Below are 21,935 nucleotides of genomic sequence, written 5' to 3'. Positions count from 1 at the left end.
TTTGATGGATAATTGTGGTTGATTATTGAACAAGAATTTAAATAATAAAAAAATATAATTTCCTTTTTCTCATTCTTCAGATGGCTTGAAATTCTCCAACTTTTACGATCTTACTTTCACAATGTAAGAACAATCATTTGGCGATGTATTATATTGTAAGGTAATTATATTCCAGTCAAATGTTTTGACTTCTCTTCTATAAACATATAGAATATATAATAATATTGGAGAGATTGTATGAAAGCTAATTTTAAACAAAATTATCTTTTTTTCAGATTTCTCGTATAGCCAAAATCGGTGTCGCAATTGAATGAAAAATGATTTTTATCAAAATACAAAAAGCTACCAATAGCACGTAATTTTGGCCACATTGCACGAACCTCCCGAAATCGCTGTGATTGATAAAGCTGCTGCCCAACCACCGGCACGCTCGGTCGCTTGGTCGTTGGTGTGAGGATTTCATCGCTTGTTGGCTCCCTTTCTCGGACGAATGCATCGTACCCAACCCAACCTCGAACCGCCGGATCGCCACAGCCATCTGCACCTTTTCTCACCTCCCTTTCGGTATCCATTGAACGATCCTACTACGGTCCATCCATCCGCCCGTTCGCAGTGAACGGGAATCCTCGACCGTGTGATGATTGCTCATTTGTTGTCTCGTTTTAGCCCGCATCCAGTTCCCTGTTTCAACACCTTTACCATCATACCGGCGCTTATGTTTTTTCGCTGGGCGATATCTCCCATCTCATTCCCACCCGCTGGCCAATTCGAGCCTTCGAGCCTCGAGCGTACGGTGTTGCTTTCCCCCGCATCCATTATTCTACATCCCGCGTTGTGCCCTCATCGTCGTCGTCATCCTTGTGCTACCGTGTGGAGTTCAATCGTTTCCCATTCCGGTCCCATCCCTTTACGCCACATTCCACCTCACGACGGACGATCTCGAAATGAGCCAAACCTTCCACCATGGCACGTTTGTATGTTCTCTACCATGTCTCCTTCCCTTCTATGGACAGCAATTTTTCTCCCAGGCGCGTGTCAGTCGCAAGGATTTCCCACCACAGCGGCATCAAATCCCTTCCGCTCTATATCCTCTTTTCTCGACCCTACCTCATCATCCTTACAGTGCGACTCGTTTCCGCCTCACGGTGGGCAAGCTTTTTCTCCCCACACATTATGCTTCCGCTCGTGCGACGACTGCCGATTTCCTGCCAACCTTTGGCAGGCGTTGCGTGCGCCTTCCAAACACAGAATTAACGTTCGGCTGCGCTCGGATGCGCTCACGCACAATGGGAAAATTATGTTGTTATCGTCAAGAAACATATTATATAGAAATACATATATAAGAAATATATTTAATATTATAAAAATATGCATATATCAATTTCAATATTGAATATTGATTCGTCAACGTTGTAAATTAATTATGTGACGAAATAATAATAATTTCAATCTGAACGAATCAAATATGGACGAAGTGAAGTGAACACATAAATAACACATATTCTAAAGCTTCGTTATTTATGGTGTTTATTAAAATAATTTACTATCCGCAAACGCAGGCTTAGCACAAGCATAAATTCAGACACAAGGAACTGATAAATTGATATTGTCAAGTACTGATGGTACATCGATACTCCCATATATTCAACCTGATGCAAGTAAGGTGTGCGCGATTTTTCAGGTCCTTATGTTAATGTGGAAATTGGCTTATATTTAAAATAGGTATGAGATCGAACATCAATAGCTTACTGTAAACAATTTACTATAAAACGTAATGCAACATCGTGACCATTGCATTGCATCACTGTGTTCTACGTCGTTCGGGTCAGCTCGTGTTCTGCTGGCTGCGGCCATGGAGGACTTGCTGCTGAGCAGCCGTTCGACAGGATCAACGGCAACAACCACTAGCACGTTCGGTTTGGTGGCGTACGGTTGCCTCGTAGGTTGAAATCAAAGTCGGTAAACCGGTCGTACTAATATCCCTGAACAACAAACTTCGCTTTCGTCAAGTGCGCTTACACGAGTGTTTTCTTTCGTCGGCTTGTTACACATTTGCAAAGGAGCAGATTTAAACAGGTTCACATTCCCAGATTATATGTTTCATTTAATTTTGTTTATATTAAATCCTTTCTGTATGTATTAAATAAAACGATCGCTCAGTGAACAGACTAACTGTTTGAGAAACGAATGAAGAACTTGAACTGCAGGATTTAAACGTATTCCAACAAATAAACACTCGACTACCGTTGATATTCAAAGTAAATGATAATGTGTTAAAAAACTGTTCGGAAGTGCTAACAGAAAAGCAAACATAACAAAATAACAAAATTCTGTAATACTAGACACACGTTTGCATTGTCCAGAGAATATAAAACGTAAAGTTAATAGTAGGAAAAGTGAAATATGGAAACCAAAAAAAATGCTAATGCAAAAGCACAAAGGTAAATTTAAGTTATTTGCATATGCCGGAATAATTATACAGATATGCGGCGCATTAAGTGAATAAAAACAAAACCATTTAACCATGTGGCTAAATTCCATTAAAAGAATTCACGCAAAACTGTGAAAAATAGTGAAACGATACTCTACTATCGGAATACGTCCGTTTCTGTAACACGTTAATTGCGTGGGGGAGGGGCAATTTCCCAGGAAATACAATAATATTCGTCTTCATCAAAAAGCCAACATATCATCGTCAACACCCGTCGCCACACTCGTCCTCAGTGTTGGTCGGTTCCGCACACAGGAATACCATCGTCTACTGTCCGGTTTGTCTAACAGGTAGGTACGTCTTCCATCTTTCAGCGCACTAATCCTTATGCTCAACGTTTTTCTGCTTCTGCCTCTTCTCTCACAAACTTCCCATACCGTACCGTTTGAGCAGATGTGATGTCTTTATTTATCATCTTCCGGGTGCCTTGGTGCACATCACGAAGTTTACTAATCCTTTGGCGTTTTCGGACCAAGCCAGTGATTAGCGTCATCGTTGCCTACGCCTGTCCGCACCCTTTATTCGTTCCGCAACGTTCCTTTGGGATTTTCCACCGACGAAAAAATTTGATGGAACCTGTTTGCCGTAAGGAGCAGAATGACTACATCATCCTTTCGCCTACTCGGTCGTCATCCTTTTCAACGCCACGTCGCTGTTTGCCACTTAATCCCCTTTTTAAGCATAAAAAGAAAATGAGCGTAAAATCATAACCCTCCAGCCATCACCATTGGTCTTATCTTTCTGCGGAAGACACAATTTGGTCCGGTGTGTTTTTTTACTTATTTCCCCCAAAACCATTCAAAGCACAAGAGTAAAAAAAACATTTCCATCGACCGAAACCTCGATTAGGAAGAAAAATCCTCTCCAGTGGTATCCAATGGACAGGGGGTAAACATTTGTTGTGTTTTCCTTATATTGTGTACGTTTTTTTGCTTTATATTTTATTTCGTCTTCTTGTCTCTGAAGGGAATTAAAAAATACATCGTAGCTGCATTTGAAATAAGAAGATTTTATTTTTTACTCATCTTTGGATAGGAACGGTTTGCTCAAAAGCACATTTCTGTTTAGTTCCGATACAACCATCGCTCACATACAGAGGATAGGAGATTATGCATGGAAAATAACTGCTAGAGGATTATAAAATTGTTAGAGGGACGCAAAAAAAACAGTACGTTCCAGCTACCACATGGGCGTGCATGCTGATGTTGACCATGGGTCGGACGTTAAATCGGTTAAATAGTTCAGGACGAGGAGGATAAATTAGGGCAGGTTTAACTATTGTGCTCCACACCCCAATTCCTGCTGGGGTTACGCCGCACTATCTAATCTCACGCATAATGGAACGAGGCTTCGGTTGGTAGCATCGGGCAGGATGTACGATGTTCTACCAACACTGTGGCGGTCTAGTGAGCACTTAAAGCAATCAGTCATCAGGCCGCAAGCCATCACCTGAAATCCCGCCGCTCATCCTGGATACAGGGCAGGCGTGTCCTTGCGTAAATCCTTCCAATAATCACCTTCTTCCTTTGCGTCACTCCATCCCATTCTATATCATAACCATTCCGCGAAACGTTCCACCGTCAGCGAGCCATTTAACGACGTGCGCACGCTTCGGGTCTCTAGAACGGTAGAAGAAATGTGTAAGCAAGGTATAAGGGTAAGACGGGGTGGATTGCGATCATCTACACCTTTCTACCCCATTGGATCTGTTCGGCCAATCCCATTCCGAATGGAATAAAATTTACAAGTTCATGGCTCGGTTATTTGTCATCCGATCGAACAAGGCTGGAGAAACCGAAAGAACGTCGACGGTATGCTCCTCTATCCTTAAAGGTCAGCCTAAATGCGTCCTGCGTTATTCCGGGAAGGACACACACTGATTGCAGTGCCTACCGAGGAATGGATGCAGGATGTCACACGAACTGAACAACACCCAATCTCGGGAGGAGGGAGCAGGATCCTTTCATCCTTCTGGTCGGGTCGCGCGTGACCTAACGTTAAACTCCTCCTGCACATCCCCTTCAGTCGCCTTCCAGCCTTCCCATTTCCTTCCCCATCGTACGACGTTTTTATCGTCCGCCGGATCATCAACAACACCTCCTTCCAATCCTGAGGTCCGATGCCTATCGGTGCGCGTTGGCAGCTCGTTGCAAACTTTCTCTCTCTCTCTCTCTCTCTCTCTCTCTCTCTCTATCTTTCTTGTTTTGTTTGTGGCATGAATTGAAAAGTGAGCTACAGTCGGTGACAGGTATGAACGAACATTTTAGAGTGACTGTTCTATTTCAAACCTCTTCGTACTCTCTAAAAAGGAAGTGTGAGGTTTAAACATTAACTTAAAAAAAAACTTTTAAGCAGAGTGAAACATAGTACGCAGATGGGTTTGATATGTTAATTTTTAATATGTGTGTAAAATAAAAACGAAAGTGTTTAACCGATTTAAATTCAGAAAGGTGAGCTATCATCGATATGTTTTATCTGTTTTATGATGCTTCCCATTCTTTATTTATTTGTTCTATCTGAGGAATAACTCTGATTCTGTAGTTAAAAGCATAATTTTCAATGGGTGTATTTAAAATGTTTTTTATTCCACTATTTTTGGCAAGCACTGTACACAGCCAACCAAATGAACCTGAGAACAGCCCGACACCGAAGGATGATAGTAGCGGCAGCCTGTCTGCTTCTGGGTTGGTGAATTCATTTATCTTTCAACTCTCCCCACGACCCACGACCCTTCTACCTCTTACCCTTTTTGCACCTCAGCATTGCCTTCCACCCTCCGACCACACCATGATGGCACACACTGATTGGGCCTATTTTCCGGTCGATGTAGGCACATTTTCTAACCTCTCGCACCGGCCCCTCGGCACCGCATGGACCTTTTGCCTCGTTTCGGTCTATACTGCTCCATACCCGGGGTCATTAAAGCGTTTTGGCGTGCGCCAGGTTATCGTGCTGGCATAACAACCAAACGAAAAAAGAAGGGTGCCACTTTTTTGCACGTTTTGCAGTAATAGAAATTTTTTCGCCTGTTCGCAAACGTAGGATTTGTGTTTAGTGATCTTTTTTTTATTTGCTTCAGTATAGCAATCGTGTCTTTAGCTAAACAAAAAGTTAACGCTTTTTAGTAGTAAAAGTAAATATTAACACGAACAGTATGAAAGTCTTAGACTGGGCGTGTTATGTTTCGAGTGAATTTTCTATTGACTGGTGCAAAAGTAGAAAAGATTGGATTGGCGAGGATTGGACATTTATATGTTTTAATAAACAACAATTGAATTACTGATCTTAAAGATTATATATACTTTCATATTCTTAGAGGGTTCGAGACTTTCGATAGCTGAAGTTTTCATAGCAATTCTTTTTCATGATTCATCTTACCGCATCGTATAAGAATGATCTCTATTTAGACATTTATTTCTGGCTTAAATCTTAACCTAAATACTATTCAATAACAATGGAACGAGTAAACGGGGCAAATCGGTGATGTATGTTATAAACGGCGCCTGTTCCACAAGACAGCACCGGGAATCAAATCGCATCTGGCTCGTCCCCCCATAGCAAGGACTGATTATCCGGCTACGTGGTAAAAATAAGTCTAGTAAGCCAGAAATGACAGGCGTGACCTTTGAGGTCGTTAAGCCAAGAAGAAGAAGAAGAGGAGGAGGCAGAAGAAAATGAGTAAGAATCGGTTGAATATTAAGTGACGATCAATTTTATTTTTCGAATTGTAACAATGCTAAATATTTTTTGAGGATTACTCTTACTCTTCGACTGTTCTCCGGTACCCGTGTTTTTTCTGTTGTATGGTTGGAACAAAACAACCCCCCCCCCCCCCAACAGACACCCGACAGTACCTTTTTTGTTTCCCTTTCGTATTTATACTAGCAGCATCCGACCATAATTCCAAATACCAATATACAGTCAAAAATCGCATTTGCAAAAAATGCTAGGCAGGAAAAACGGACAACAAACTTTGGTTAAGGATATTGTTTTGGCAACGGGTAAGGGGACTGCGGATAAGGAGGAGAAAAGCAGAATACCTAACAGAAACTAAGAAAAATAACAACTTATCCCACCCAACTCCAATCCAAGTAGTCTTCGATTTTATCACCGAGATAAAATCGGCTTCTGCTCTTCTACTTCATGCTCTTTTCTAACCGGTTGATCCTAGATGCTTTCCGTTTCGCTCTAATTTAATTAGAGCCATAGCCTACTTCCATCTCCCACCGACTAAACACCGTATCTATAAGTATCTACCGGTCTGGAAGAAAATGTCCGGAATTTGATTTCGACGCTTCACATATACCGACATGGATGTACATACACAGGCACGAGCAACACCTGGAAAATGTGCTGGTGAAGAAGGCCATGCGAAGAAGGGCAGAATTAAAAGTGGGAAACTCCTGGAAAGGATGGTTTGTTTTCCGACTTTTCTGTGCAATGGAGCGGATCATAAAGGGCGCCCGTGCACCAGTGCAAAACCGTTTGAACACGAATCCATAAGATTTGTTAGTGTTGCGTTCCGTCTTATTTCTTCTTTCCATTCTTACTCATGTCAAATACGTCTCATTTCGTGCTGCTCTCTTTCTAGAACAGCCCGTACCACGTCAATGGACAGAAAGAATCGTCGGGATTCAAACGCCTCCTAGACGTTTCCTCATTCCTTTATCTTTTTTTACTTCTTTTGACTACTGTCACGTCGCACGTGAAACTCGTTATTCATTCGTCGAGTGCCAGCGCTAGTAGGTGGCTTAATCCCGAAATGAGCCAAGAAACCCGGCTAAGGTTTCATGTTCCACGTACAACTATTCCCATAGCGAAGGCAAAAAGAACAGTTACAAAAGAAAACGAAAAAAAGGGTAAACTTTTCCAGCAACAATTTGCTGATGCCTTGCGGTCATCGTGGAAAACTTTCTTCCTCGCTAGCGCACGAGACGTAGAAAGCTATAGAATCAAGAAATCTCATAAAGCTTTTTACCGTGCGGGGTATGAATTGGAAAATTCATTTCACCTTTACCAAAACTGACCGTCAATGGATGAGGATGAGCTTTGCAACTGGAAGCAAACAAACCACACGCCTACTCGCATCCATTAGCATTCCAAACGTACGTGTCCAGGTCTTACCATTCCAGCCGTGGACATCTTAAACAAAACCTGGCATAAGCTACCAACGGGGATGTTGGCAATTGTGATTATACGGTCTATGCGGTGCGGTTCTTTTCCGCTTGATGCTACCATCCGCATCTCGGTTCAATAATAGCCCCGACAGTAGTGTACGAACCGATGGCTTTCAGCTGTCATTTTTCCACCTTGTCAAATGGGCATTGAATTCCGTCCCATTTTCGATGGAATGATTTCCGTCGTACAAACGAGGACGTGGTGGAAGTAGAGAGATGATTTTAGAAATCGTTTGTCTTTCTTCTTACCCCAATCATCGTGCGAAACTCCACCAAACGTCCACAAAGCAGTGCTTCGAAGTATGGTGTGGGCGCATTTGTTTCGATTGCTGCTGTCCTGTACGGTATGGCCCCGATACTCGGACGCACTCATTCGTTTACGGTGGTTGCGCTGTGTCACAAATTCAGCTTGTGAGGAAAAGCAAATGGATCGGGCAAAACATTCTAATGGCAGGATTTCCTTCATTTTCACGAACGGGTGTGGGATTTCCGTGCCGGATTTTGGGTGGTCACCCTGGACACACAGCATACGAGTTCGGAAACGGCACGCGAACACACCATTGTTCATATAGCTCTGAAACCGGTAGCAGTTTTCCTCGGGCTTCTCTATTTCTTCCCTCCCTCCCACGTGCTGTGTTGTGAGCACGTGAAATATGGTACCAAGGTACAACTCGGGAAGGCTAACGGTCGTCTACGTTTTCGTAGAGGCTGTCACCGGCAACACTAACTTGCTGACAATCTGTGTCGGCCCGTGCCCTTGTACGTGTGCTACCTTTCTGTCTAGTTCTGATGTACGTGTGCACCAAACACACACCAAATTCAAAACGACGACGACGACGACGACGACTACTGCGATGACGAGGGTAACTATGCTCGAAAGGAAGCAAAAAGCGTTCACCGCGTTCCCTGTCTCTAATTCCAACTGCAGACGAAATACTAGCGTGTCGAGTCCCTGCCACCGATAAAACGAGCATGTGGACTGGCAAACATCCTTCTGCTCCGTCTCAAATGACTGCCTCCTCACACACGCCCCATACTACAAACACTCACTTCCTAATCCTACCGCTCTCTCTACTCCTCACTCAAGTGCGTTTGTCGGTTGTGGATAGTTTTCACTTGGGAACGACCGTTTCGCCCGGCACGACACTCGGGCACACTTGATGGCGCCACACGCTGCTCGATTCCCGGTGGCTCCCCATCCTCGCGTCTGACGCCCCAACAGTGTCCAATGGATGGGGGTAGCAGAGAACTTTACGGCGAGTGACTTGGTTTCCGGCTCGCTTTGCTCGTTTTCCTCAGTCGCCGTATCGCAAAGCGGCTATCGTACGTTCCTGCCTGCTGGGGATCTTTGGTCGAACAAAAATCGTCTCTTCTGCGTTACGGTACTGGCACAAACAGTTCAGACCAACTGTTTGGTCTGACTGTTTAAAACTTCATTTGTTTTTTTTTATTGTGTTTGTTACTGTTACGTTTGTTATAAGTTACTTTATAAGAACAATTTAAATCTTTGGACGAATCGTATAAAGTTGTGGCTTAAAAAATAATTATTAATCATTATAGAGTTTTTAAATACTATCTGGGCGACCTGATGTGTGTTAAACGGCGCCTGTTCCACACGACAGGACCGGGTATCAAATCCCATCCGGACCGTTCCCCCGTAGTAAGGACTGACTATTTGACTACGTGATAAAAATAAGTCTAGTATACCAGAAATGGCCGACATGATTTTAGGCAAACAATATTACCATTTTTATTTCAACAAGAATAAAAATATGATTTACAAACAAATCGACAAAAACATATCATTTATGGATACAAAAATCAAAATGAATGTTTAATGTATAAAAACTACAGTTTTACAAACATTCGCGTGTAGACTAAGATTCGCCAGACACTGTGCAGCAGAAGCGAAGCTAACTCTACACCAAAAAGGATCTACTTCTGTTTTCCGCTACGAAGCAAGCCGTGGCACACGCCTGGTACTACCGTTATCCTTCTTCCAACCCATCGTATCTCTTCTTACCCCTGTCGTACACAAGCGATGGCTGCTTTCGTTGCTACCGCCGTTTCCTGTGGTTGCTCTGCTTGCGTATCGTCTGCACTGTTGTCCAATGCCACCACCATTAACCCACCCCACGAGAATGCCAACGTGAACGGACGTGCGATGTTTGCGCTCATGCAACCGAACACCCACCCTAAACTCCAACCACGTAGTATTTTTTGTTTCTGCTGTTGTTGTTTCTGCTTTTGGTCCATTCCCATCGACTACTACGAACCGTTTCAGTTTTGGGTTTTCCTCTTCTCATTTTTTCATTCTTTTTGCTGCTGTTGTTGCTGTTGACTCTTTTGCAGGGAGCGCCAACGCTAGCCGAGTGCGGTCCCCAACCACAAGCTCATTTTTTTTGTTGAGCTGGCAGGTCGATCGGTGTGGGTGAGTTTTATAGGATAGCGCGCGTGTGCACCTTCCCCACCCAAAAACGATTACCAGGAATTTCGTTGCGTCTGTCCCGTCTTCCGACTGCCTTTTGCCACGGGTAAATAGCACGGTTGAACCACACGCGGTGTGCTGAACTTAACGAGGGTGAATAACGCGCGCGCGATGTTCACCGCACACACACATGCCCGACTTCATCTCCCAATCCTTAAGCCCTCGTGTCATCTAACAAACCATGAAAATTCCCTCGACGATGAATTTGCCACCACCCACCAAAAGGGACCGTAGTTTTGCTTCGTCAAGTGAGTGGGAATAACGTCGGGGTGGCTGCACTTGCCAAACCATCACTCCCGTATCGCTTCACCATTTTTGCGTTTCAACGTTTCCCGACCAAATTATCCGCGCTTCCGCAGGCCAACATTATCCTTCACCACCACTAAACCCAACTACCACCCGCTGACCTTACCGAAGCGATCAACAATCGCTACCATCGTTTTGCACCGAACCAAAAATCCACCTCATTCCCATCTCTGTTCTCGCTTTCCCTATCCACCCTCCAGTGAGTGGTAGGCATCCGTTAGTGTCGCCGCCGTTGGTGGTACGGTTGGCCGATAATCCACGCCCAACCACCCCAACCACCCCCAAAAACTCGACGTTACGGCGTCGGTGGAAGGTGATGATTCAGATAAGTGGCAGTAGCGTGTGCTCGAGCTTGAACGCGTGGCATGCACACAAACAAACATAGATACACGCGTCGGAACAGCAGACGAGTCGAGTCGAGTGCTTTTCCAGCAAGGTTTCATCGGGCGATTCGAGATGGGTATATTAGGTAAGGGTGATGGACGGGAGAAGTAGTCGCACTCTGCAACGTTGCTGCTTAATGCCGGCACGCCAGGATACACGCCGAGCGCCGTTGGGGACTTTGCTTGCTGATAAGGACATCAAGTGTGGGTGTGGGTTTTAACACGGGAAAACGATAAATGGGCCGCAAGAGTCGCGAGAGGTAACCCAGGGCGCATTTGATGGTGGTTTACGTTTCGACCTGCCCTTCTCATTCCAACCATCACACCGCACCCGCGTACATTTACTTATGTTGTTTTTTTTGTTTGTTCTATTTCATCAGTTGCCGATACAACGCAACCCCCGTCGTTGTTATGAAGGGCAAGAGAAGAATATGTAGAAACTTAGGGTAGGATAAGAGTGGGGAAAAGGGTCGAGTAGGAGGATAAAAAAATAATAATACCGAAACGTCAACCGTAACGTTTCGTCGGTGTGCGGATCATGGGCACGCTTTAACATTATGTCCCGCACATAAATCCCTTCCACTGGGTGATGTCTGGAATGTAATGCGTGTGTGTGGAGGTTATTGCTGGTATAAGCACCTGCTACTACCACCACCAAAAATGCTACAAGTACCTACGCATTTCCCACTTCCGGATCGAGGAGTACCGTGAAAGCGAGTTTGCGGTGATCGTTTCATGACTTCCATCTCGAGCCGCGTTGAGCCTGACTTGAGGATGTTAACTTCTTCGCACTGCGGAAGGAGGTTGAAAGGTTACGGATTTGCCAGTACGGGTATGATGATGGATCAGTTTCTTAGGCGATACGCAAGCATGCGGTTGGTGCAAACTTCACGCGTCAAAGAATACGATGGGGGTTAGATCGACACTCCAAGGTGTTGCCTAAAATCGGTCCCTTCACCTTTCGAGTTAGAAGCAGTAGACAAACGTTTTATTCTTTTCGTCTGTACCTTCCTTTCACTCTTTATCCTTTCTTTACACACTTCTTTCTCTTTCTCTCTCTCTCTCTTTCTCTATCTCTTCATCGCCTTTCTGGCTTTTCATGCGCATTTTCCGCTTGGGAATTCTCATTCCCGGGACACGTAACACGCGAATTATTTATGCAAGATAAATCCCCACAAGCGTTAACGTTTTGGCAGTGGCTCTGTTCTAATACGTTGCGCTAACACGTTTCGTTTACTGATCGGTTACAATTTTTCGAAGAAATCGTTGGGGATTCTTGTGTTTCGATTGTTAAGGAAAACATGGGATATTTTAGTGCGATTGATGCTGCTAAAATGGTTTAGTGAACGGACATTTCTTGTATAGTAGACGAAATTATCTTTCTAGCAATCATCCCTTAATGATCCTAAGCTTTCATGTAGCATGAAGAGCTTTTCCCTGTTCGACATTATATCATGTAAATGGAAAACATTTGTAAAACTAGTGATGACAATTACAACGCAATATATTTAATGTAATAAGTGGCGGTAACAGCGTTGCCGACGTTCAATTCACACAACCAGTACCAAACCATATTCTTCTTCTTTTTGGCTTAACGATCTCTAAGGTCATGCCTAGCCATTTCTGGCTTCCTAGACTTATTTCTCTCACGTAACCGGAAAGTCCATCTTTGCTACGACGGACGGTCCGGATGGAATTTGGAACCCAGTGCTGTCGTGTGGAACCGCCGTTTATCACATACACCACCGGCCGCCTCTGTACCAAACTATCTGAAGGTTGATTTGACACATAGAAAGCAGAACGTGAATCAAATAAGAATGAGCCACTTATGATAACGAGTTTGTTGTTTAACTCACGCTTCGAAGGATCATAATACGCGAGTGAGTTGTTGAGAAGAAAAGAGATACATTTTAAAACATTATACCTTAGTTAAAGTTTAGCAGCCTTTTTTGGTCGAATAGAGTAATAATATTTCATATAGATATAATAATATAATATAAATTTCATATAAATAACACCATCCAGACCATAGATTAGATTTGTTTGACCTTAGAATTATGTGTTAAAATGCATACATGCATATTGATAACATTCATTCCATAAATTATTAAACTGCTGTTCTGTATAAAAAGTAAAGTAATAATTTTGATTTTCTTATATGATCTTATCCTTATTGATAGTCAAAGTCGCATTTTCTATGCAAGCAAATTAGTTTCAACTAGATACGTCTTACCTGTAATTCGTTAAACGAACGAATACTGTGTCGCTTTTTCTCAGGGTAGTTAAATTAATAAGAGAGGTGTCTCTTCTAGCTCGCTTAACCCATGCTCTTCCAGCTGAAAGCCGTGCCATAGATCCCATAAATATCCACTACAAAGCAAAACTTAGGTTTCCAGTAATTGCCCTACTGCTTCGTCCTGTTTCACGTTGCAGCCAACATCACCCACCATGTCGACATCGAAGCGACAACGATTACCGTTTTGTGATCTCACGGGGGAAAGCAGAGCCTCGATTGTAACATACATTAAAAACCTTCAGACTATGTAGAGAAAGCGTTGGTGTGAACAGGAAGCAAAGAAGCACCGATGGCACAGAGAGGAAAAAACAACATCATCCCTCCATGGGATTCACCCCTGTTTTGTCCACGAATCTAATGGGAGGCATTTCCACCCGTGGCACTGGAGTAGGAAGTTGGAAAATTAAATTTATCACCCACGGTTGGGGTAACATGATTGACCAGAAGGGGAAGGATGGCAGAGAAGTGCTGGGTCGTTTCTGTTCTCGTGTGCCGACCAAGTGACATCGCAACCGGCGGATGATAAATTATCCCGAGCGCGTTTGCGACCAGAGGGTCAGACAGGTGGGCGAGTTTCGAATAAACTTTAATGTTCCCCGTTCGAAAGTTAGGGTGATGAGAGACACCGGCTAGGGCAGTCGGTTTTGATGCAGGTCAGCTTGTTTGGGATTGTCGACCAATCTGACTTTCCTCGACGGCGAATAACGAAGACGGTCGGTTAATTAGATGGGATAATTTATAGGACCTTCACCACTGTGGCGACGCGTGCCAGCTACTCGGGGATGGTGGATGTAGTCATATTTCGCCACATATCCTTACCTTAAAAAAAATTACCGAGCGCTCAGGGTTAGTACGGAAGCGAAGGTTTTGAGCGGATCCTCACTCGAGTATACTGTACCCATGTCAAATGCAGAAGCGATTCTCGATACACGCAAATTACCACCGGAATTGAGCCTTTAACAGTTTAATTACAACATTCATAAGAATTTAGGTTTGAATCAAACCTATAAGCCCTTAGAAACGACTAGTGGAATTAACAGTGGAAGATCTTCAACTTTGCAAATACCGATGTTCCATAAACAATTTGATTGTTGGTTGTAATATGCCACTAGTTACAAATAAAACTATATTCGAGGCTAAGTATGACGTTTAAAATAGTAACACAAGTTTTTGATCCGCGTTTAGCATTGCGTTTTAGCATCCAAGCCAAAATGTTAGAAAGAAAACCTAAAAACCAAAAAGCTCTAAAGCTTCCATGAGGAAATTGTGTGACAATGCGGCTTTAATTTCCTTTCCTGCTTAAGTAAAACGTCCAATGCCACTCCACGCATTTGATTCTATTTATCGTGTTTGTGTAGATGCTAGGCTTCAGGTATTTACGAAACGGGTTTTGACAGTGCCACAACGGTGTCATGCACCAACAAAAAAAAGCCATTCAAACATCTGGAGGAGTATTTCGAGTGGAAATGCGCTGCATCATTCGCAAAGAAATGTGAACCAATCTATCCATGGGAATGGGTTACCTAGAATACCAATGTTGCCATGGTAAGGTCAGAGAAAAGTTTTAATAATTTGAGTAAGTGTGTATAATCGTGTGTCTTCCGGCAATTTGATCTTCGGTTTTGTATATTGCGAATCAGCTGGTTTCGGTGTTAATGGTGAAAAGATGGCGTGTTGTTTTCAGGCGTTTATTTTCGGATCCTTTTTTATTATATAATTTTTTTTAATCTCTAAAAACATTTATCACAACAAAACAATTGAAGTAATGTAATGTAATTATCCGGTGGGGGCGGTCCGGTGGCGCATGTGATAAACGGCGCCGGTCCACACGGCAGGACCGGGTTCAAATCCCATCCGGATCGTTCCCCCGTAGCAAGGACTGACTATCCGGCTACGTGGTAAAATAAGTCTAGTAAGCCAGAAATGGCCGGCGTGACCTGTAAGGTCGCTAAGCCAAGAAGAAGAAGAATGTAATTATTAGAGAAATTTTCCAAACTGGTCAATTTTTCATTTTTTCCATGGTACAATCGACAACGTTTGCCTTCAAGAACCTTAGTGCTGCATTTTCCTTGCCACGAACAGTAGTAGCAGGGCTGAGAAAAAATATTTCAACGATAATAATCAAATAAAGCGCGAATCCGCTTCGAGGCGCGTATATACTCGCTTGACGATCATATTTGAAACGACACGTTTTGGTGTTTCGATGTGGCCATAAGCCCACTTAGTGCGACCCAAAGATAGAGTAACTTTATTCTTTTTGTATATGGGGTTTGCACGAATTGTTCGTGAAACGGCAGAAATATGGCACTAAGTACACTGAACAGAAGATTATACTTCACAGGATGATTGAGGTGAAAAGAAATGAAAGGAGAGACTATATTGTATCCGGTACACTCAGTGCTACACGTACATGTTGATAATAAATCGACGCATTTTCACATCGAGCCAGGATGGTACATAAGCCGAGTGCCCGTTGAGGCAACATATGAAGATGATTTCACTTAAAAAATGTTTTATGAATTTGCATACGTTTCGTATAGCATCCGAAAATTAAAACGTGGCGCATCATGACATATTCACACCAGGCACGCATAAAATGACAATTTGACCTACGGAGTTACGAACTATGCGCTGTTCAGGTCTATTTGTTGTGAAGTTTGCTATATTCGTAACGGTTTTGCAACTGGCAGGAGATCCATGTGAAAAAACAAATATAGGTAGATAAATGGAAAATTCTTGTCAACACACAGTTTTGCTCTTGGAAATGGGAAACAACACAACAGGTTAATACATACAAACATAAACATTTAGTTTCTTAATTTTGTTCGATGAAACTTGATAACCTTCAATTAAAGATGGAGACGCTTGGTCGTTGGTAGAATCGAACCATTGTTAAATCTGTTGAAGTCGTTATACCAATATTGCAAATAATTAATACATTTGTTTATTGTAAATAATTTATATTATAAGAAAAGTATTTATTTGATACCATCGTTTTAATTGACCCTTACACGTTTGCTCTTATTTCAGCCTGTTTAGCCTCACACAGGGTTTTTATCATCTTACTCATTTTTGGAACCGGACAGCAGACAATCTGGACCGGTATGCCAGTCGACACGTAAGGCGGCCAGAATTATTTGCCTTTTTATTTCGACGCCACTGCGAGCATCCGTAAAATGACTGCAAAGAAGGATAAGGACTACAAGAATCATAAACACGGCAGTGGTAAGAGACAAACAACGTCCATATTACCGTCAGGATATTTGTTGTTTTTTAGAGAGAATAACATTAATAAATAATTATTCCATCTCTTTTCCTCTACAACCGCCACTGGCAGAGTTAAGTGCAACAGCAATTTCATCCAAGCTAGATAACCACCTAGCAAGCCAAACCGGTACTACCGCACCAGGTCTGATAGCGGCGCAGGATCCTTTGAAACGCACCAACAAACCTCTCATGGAGAAGCGACGTCGGGCACGCATTAACCAGAGTTTGGCCATCCTAAAGGCTCTCATCCTCGAGTCGACGGTTAAAAACAAATCGAGCGATGGACAAACAAAGCACTCGAAGCTGGAAAAAGCGGACATCTTGGAATTGACCGTGCGTCACTTCCAGCGCCATCGTAATCTGGACAGTCCTGGTATTGATAAATATCGGGCGGGTTATACCGACTGTGCCCGTGAGGTTGCTCGATATCTGGCGACACCGGAACCCCCACCATTGCCAAGTGTTCCGACGCTTACCGATGCTGGTTCCAAGGCACGTTTGTTGCGCCATCTCGATAATTGCATCGCGGAGATCGACACAGAGATATGTCCAAAAGTGACTACCCCAAATGGTATACCCGTTACTTCTCCTGGAAGTAATGGTGGAGGTGGTGCACAGGATGGAAAGTCGCTGGTGGATGAGGCAGGTACAGCAGTTGGTGTTATGTCACCTTCATATGGTGTTATAAAAACCAAAGACTTAATGGTAGATTATGCCGCAACGGCAAGCATTGCGCAGGATTCCAATCCGCTGGATTACAGCAAAACTAATCGAGAAATTGGACGTTCGCCGTTCTCATATCGTGGATCTCCAACCGACATAGCTATTTTGACACCTAAATCAACCTCATCGGTAAGTTCTACATATAATGAGTTTAGTTTAGGACAGATCTATATGAAATAATAGGTATAATTTTGATCGTTTTTTCGCATTGTTTCTACGTTTGTCCAACTATTGAGTCACAAGAGTTATCTTGGAATTCCCTTGCCATATTCGATAACTTGTTCACCGGTTTGTAACCCATTTCACTCACAGTTGCACCAAGACGAGAACAATAACCGAGGCACAAGTGGTGGCTCCGTTGGCTTACATACCACAAAATCCACCAACCACCATCATCCACAGGCGGCCGTCTCAGTGGCAAATCTGGAAGATATGATACACGGCAGTGAAATTGCTACCACCTCAGCGACCAGCAGTCACTCGCTCACACTCAACAAAATGATGCTTGGTCACCATCAACACGCAAAGCTCTCGGTCGACATGGCTAACCTTAAGAACTGTCGACTGGATACGGGTACTATTAAACACGAACCGGGATCGTCTGCAGCACTGTTGGCAAATGGGTATTCTACGACATCCTCGGCCGTTTCTTCGCCGACTCCTTCACCGGCCGGTGGAAACCTCGAATCTGACAAGGATGTCTCTAATGTAAGGACAAATCTTGGTGTTGGTTAGATAGGTTTATCTTTTATCATGTGAAATTTCGTTTTTCACTTCAGCACTCCGATCACGGTGTCGTTGTTCCACAAACGACAGGTTACCCTTCGCAGGGTCAGGTGGCACTGCTACTTCCCGACCACTACATCCAGCTAGCGACGGCTCTCGGACTTGGTAGCACACCACCGATGCTAGAACACCCGGGAGCAGCAGCTGCTGCAGCTGCCGCCGCCGCCGCCGCTGTTTCCTTATCAAGCACTGATTTCGAAACATTGATCGAACAGAATCGACGGCAAGCGGCTGTGCTTGCACACGAAAAAATTACCGCCGAGATGATTGGTAGTTTACACGCACTACCGGAAAATGTGGATGAAAGTTACTGGAACCTATACAAGAAATCACTCGGCATACCGGACTCAATCAGTAAGCTAAGTCTAACCGATGTCCGAGCATTAATGGCGAAAGGAACGCATCCGAAGGTCGAATGTGGACCAACGATTGGCCCTACTACTTTTGCACCCGTTACAAAAATGGAAATCGATGATCACGTGCACCATCCTGTGCATCATTCTAGATCGGTAAAAACAGAACCACCGACCACAGCATCGCCCGGACTGATAGAACCGGAAGCTGATGGACGTACTAGTGCTAATGGAAGTCGGAGTCCACATCTAAAGAAAGAATTATTAGACGGCGATATCGCTATGGTTGCAGTGCAACCAGAAACTTCTCATACTCCTTATCTAGAGGAGCGCGATCATCGTAGTTTGAGTCCTCGTTCACTGGAAGATCGAAGATCGCCTACTAGCAGTAACGCCAGTGGTAGTAGTGATCGGTGCAACAGTAACAGTGGCACAGTGGACGCTTTACACGCTCCAACATGGCGCCCTTGGTAAGGGAGAAATCAACAAAAAATGTAAATAATTATCATAAATGTGCAATAACACTCTTACTTGGGTTCCAATCTCTTGGTGAGATGGTTCACACAACGCAGTAGTTATGGATAGCTTTGTGCCAATGGGACATTAATCGTCGAACAGATTTTGTTTCAATAGCAGCACGACTGTGGACATATCTAGGATTGTTCAATCAAAGAAAGATATGTGTTTATTATTCAAAAACAAAAATTCCAGCTTACCAATAGCGCAGACACATGTAGAATCAAACAAAAGCCATAGGGAAACTTTTTAAACTATCTTGGCGACTCGTGGTGGCTTTATATGTGGAAATATTCTTGTAGACTATTTCGTAAGCTAAATCAAAGTAAACAAACCAAAAATTGGTACATATACCTAGTTTTCTAGTGAGCGCCAATCGCTTATAGTCTATCATTGTGTACGGTATAATTGAATGTGGAATCTATTTGTTCTACGTGAATTAGTTTTTTTAGACTGTAATTATCAACCAACGGGTGACGTGAAAATAGTAAAGTAAACAACGCAGTCGTAAAACATAGTTCATGCGCAATAAAAATCGTCGTAGATTCTAGAAAAAAACGGATCATGAAGCCAACCACACATGACCGAATAAATGCAAGAAAATTGAAATATGTTTCCCTCATTGGTTTGAATTTATTTTTCCTGTCTCACAGCGGAACGTTTATGATGTTTGGAGGATAAATTATACTACGTTATAATCTGTGATTGATTTTTAGATTATGCATTCTCATAACCATCGGCAACAACCCTTCCCTGACTTTGAAACTCATGCTCTGTAATACAATTATTCCAATTCACTGGAAACACCATATCCATTGAATCTGTATGCAACATATGAGATGATGTTGCACTCGTCGAATATGACACTGGCATACAGTTGAGATCTCGGTCATTTGCCTCTCGTGTATGGGATTCATTAGCAGCAGCAGATAAGGTGTGTTTTGGTGATTTGATGCAAATTGTTCGTGGATGCGAAGTGTTTAATTTCGCAATATTAAAATTTTGTCCACAACTGTTTCGTTTTTGGTGTGTTTTAAGATCGTTTTTCTGAAATTTGAAATAAAAAGAGAATCGATCGATAAATCCAGTTCCTTCCTACTGATAAATATGTGATTTAAAGTACCTGTGCGTATGCACGACCGCAAGGACATGTGTACGGTTTTTCTCCAGTATGTGTACGGATATGAATGCGTACCTTATCCAACCGCGAAAATCCACGCCCACACGTTGGACAAATGAAAGGTTTTTCCCCTATATTAATAATATAGATTCGTAGGGCATTACATACATCGTCAATAGAATTATTTAAACTACAGTAACTTACCCGTATGCTTACGCATATGCATAACAAGATCCGAACGACGAGGAAATCCTTTTCCACAAACTGAACACTCACAAACGCTTTGTCCATTGTGGCGTCGCAAGTGTACTCCCAAATTGCTAGAAGAACCACAGTTATGTCCACATATGTTGCAAAGATACACCCTGCGCTGTACAGTCGCACTACAGGTAGCGGGTACGACATTTAGCCCTGTATTCGTATTTTTACGAGCATGCATTTTACGATGGTTAGTATAATTGGATTTTGTTTTTAGTTTTTTACCACAGACTTCACATTCGTAGATCTGCAGGAAGTAGAAAAGATACGTTTGATCTTTTAATTGAAAAGATAAAATAAGAGCATTTAACTATTTACCTCTGATTTATTCGTTTCAGTTCTGTTTGGTGTACTCTTTATATTTTGATCATTAGAGTACAAGGAATCCATTAGCGATTGTTGTCCTTTACAGTCCTGCTGATCCTCGTGAAGCAAATAGGTTGATTGCGTGTGGCTAGTAAATTGTTCAGATCGGGACCAAATTTCGTGGGAAGTGTCCTAAAGTGTACAGCAATAATAAAAAAAAAATTAGACAGAACGAAAAACAACTTACATATTATGCCAATAACGTACCGTTTTTTTCTCACTATCGTTCACTATATTCCGCTTATGCAGTCGACTATGGGAGGATATATATTTCAATGCCGTAAACCGTTTGCCGCATTCCTTGCAACCGTAGTACCGTTCATTTGCATGTATTCGTAGATGATCGATGAAGATGGCTTTGTTGTGAATGCGCTTATCGCACTGAGGACATTGCCACATCTTTTGAGGATGAAAGTTTAGATGGTACTTTAGCAGCTGGTAAGAGGAATACGCTTTAGGGCAGTAGAAACACTGTCGTATTTTTGGTAACTCAGCATCATTAGCATGATCGCTTTTCATGTGATAGATGAGCATTTGTTTTCCACCGGAAACACTTTCACCGCACTTTGTACAGATGGCACTGTGTCTACTTTGATCATAGGATGAGGATTTAAAAAAACTATATTTCGCAGTTTCAGACGAGAGTGTGCATCCATTGCGATTATTTCGGTACTTTTCAGCAATTGCGTCTTCTTTAATCGACTCTCCATTGTCCACTTGTTCTGTGTCCGTACGATTTGAAATTGCATCTTCTTGTTCGTAACTATTGCAACCATTTCCTAAGGATTCACATTTAACGAACTCCACCTGTAATTGTAGTTCTTGTGAAAGAGACGACTCTTTTACCTCAAACAGTTTGTGTTCTGATTGGTGGAACGATGAGAGACATTTCTCCCTGAACTCCTCTATAGACACGATAATATCTATGCACGGGTTACAAGCAACCTTAGAAAATGGGTCATTTTTAGAGATCTGAAAAAGTAACACGATTTAGCTTTATGAATTCTAAAACGAAATACATGCAGTGTAACTTAACAGCATTCTCACCCCTAAATTAGTAATTTTCATCACAGTAGCGGGAATATCAATGATTTCGTTATCGAAAATAGATTGTAATTTACCGCTATTTGTAAGGCAAAACCGACAAACGGTTTCATTACGATAAGAGGTTTCCTCCATTTCCAATCAATTTACGAGAGCTAAAATGGAAATTTTTAATATTAAAAATAAAAAGGAATGATAATGTTTACATTACTTACATGACGTTGGTTTGTGAAGCTGCAATTGTATTATTGGAGCTGTCAAACATGACCGAAATGCATATGAAGGTTATAATACATATGCCGAATACTTCATAATTTGTAACGAGTAAATGTAAAAATGATTTCTTTATAGGTAAATACTA

The 21,935-nt window shown here is 42.6% G+C and overlaps 3 protein-coding genes across 4 annotated transcripts in view; 1 reads left to right on the top strand and 2 right to left on the bottom strand.

Annotated features, from left to right (window-relative positions):
* The window catches only part of LOC125761504 (zinc finger protein 184), a 127,205-nt gene that overhangs the window by 48,696 nt on the left and 56,574 nt on the right, over positions 1-21,935 (bottom strand). The window lies entirely within an intron of this gene.
* Positions 1,876-19,395, top strand: LOC125761500 (uncharacterized). Of its 2 annotated transcripts, XM_049422684.1 has the most exons (6): positions 1,876-1,955; positions 2,161-2,781; positions 16,172-16,366; positions 16,479-17,260; positions 17,444-17,839; positions 17,911-19,395. In XM_049422684.1, exons 3-6 carry the CDS (start codon positions 16,318-16,320, stop codon positions 18,742-18,744), a joined length of 2,061 nt encoding a protein of 686 aa, XP_049278641.1. In that variant the 5' UTR covers positions 1,876-1,955; positions 2,161-2,781; positions 16,172-16,317; the 3' UTR covers positions 18,745-19,395. The 2 variants fall into 2 exon arrangements, with proteins under 2 accessions (XP_049278641.1, XP_049278640.1); XM_049422683.1 differs by having other exon boundaries at positions 1,885-2,781.
* Positions 19,390-21,907, bottom strand: LOC125761506 (zinc finger protein 432-like). The gene is made up of 7 exons (XM_049422698.1): positions 21,790-21,907; positions 21,578-21,729; positions 20,738-21,502; positions 20,483-20,662; positions 20,111-20,411; positions 19,910-20,037; positions 19,390-19,833 (listed from the first exon to the last, which is right to left on the bottom strand). Exons 2-7 carry the CDS (start codon positions 21,707-21,709, stop codon positions 19,504-19,506), a joined length of 1,836 nt encoding a protein of 611 aa, XP_049278655.1. The 5' UTR covers positions 21,710-21,729; positions 21,790-21,907; the 3' UTR covers positions 19,390-19,503.

This window comes from Anopheles funestus, chromosome 2RL (genome assembly GCF_943734845.2).
Source record: "Anopheles funestus chromosome 2RL, idAnoFuneDA-416_04, whole genome shotgun sequence".
Taxonomy (NCBI): Eukaryota; Metazoa; Arthropoda; class Insecta; order Diptera; family Culicidae; genus Anopheles; species Anopheles funestus.
The sequence above is the reverse complement of the archived record's forward strand: the minus strand, read 5'-3'. Positions and strand labels throughout refer to the sequence as shown.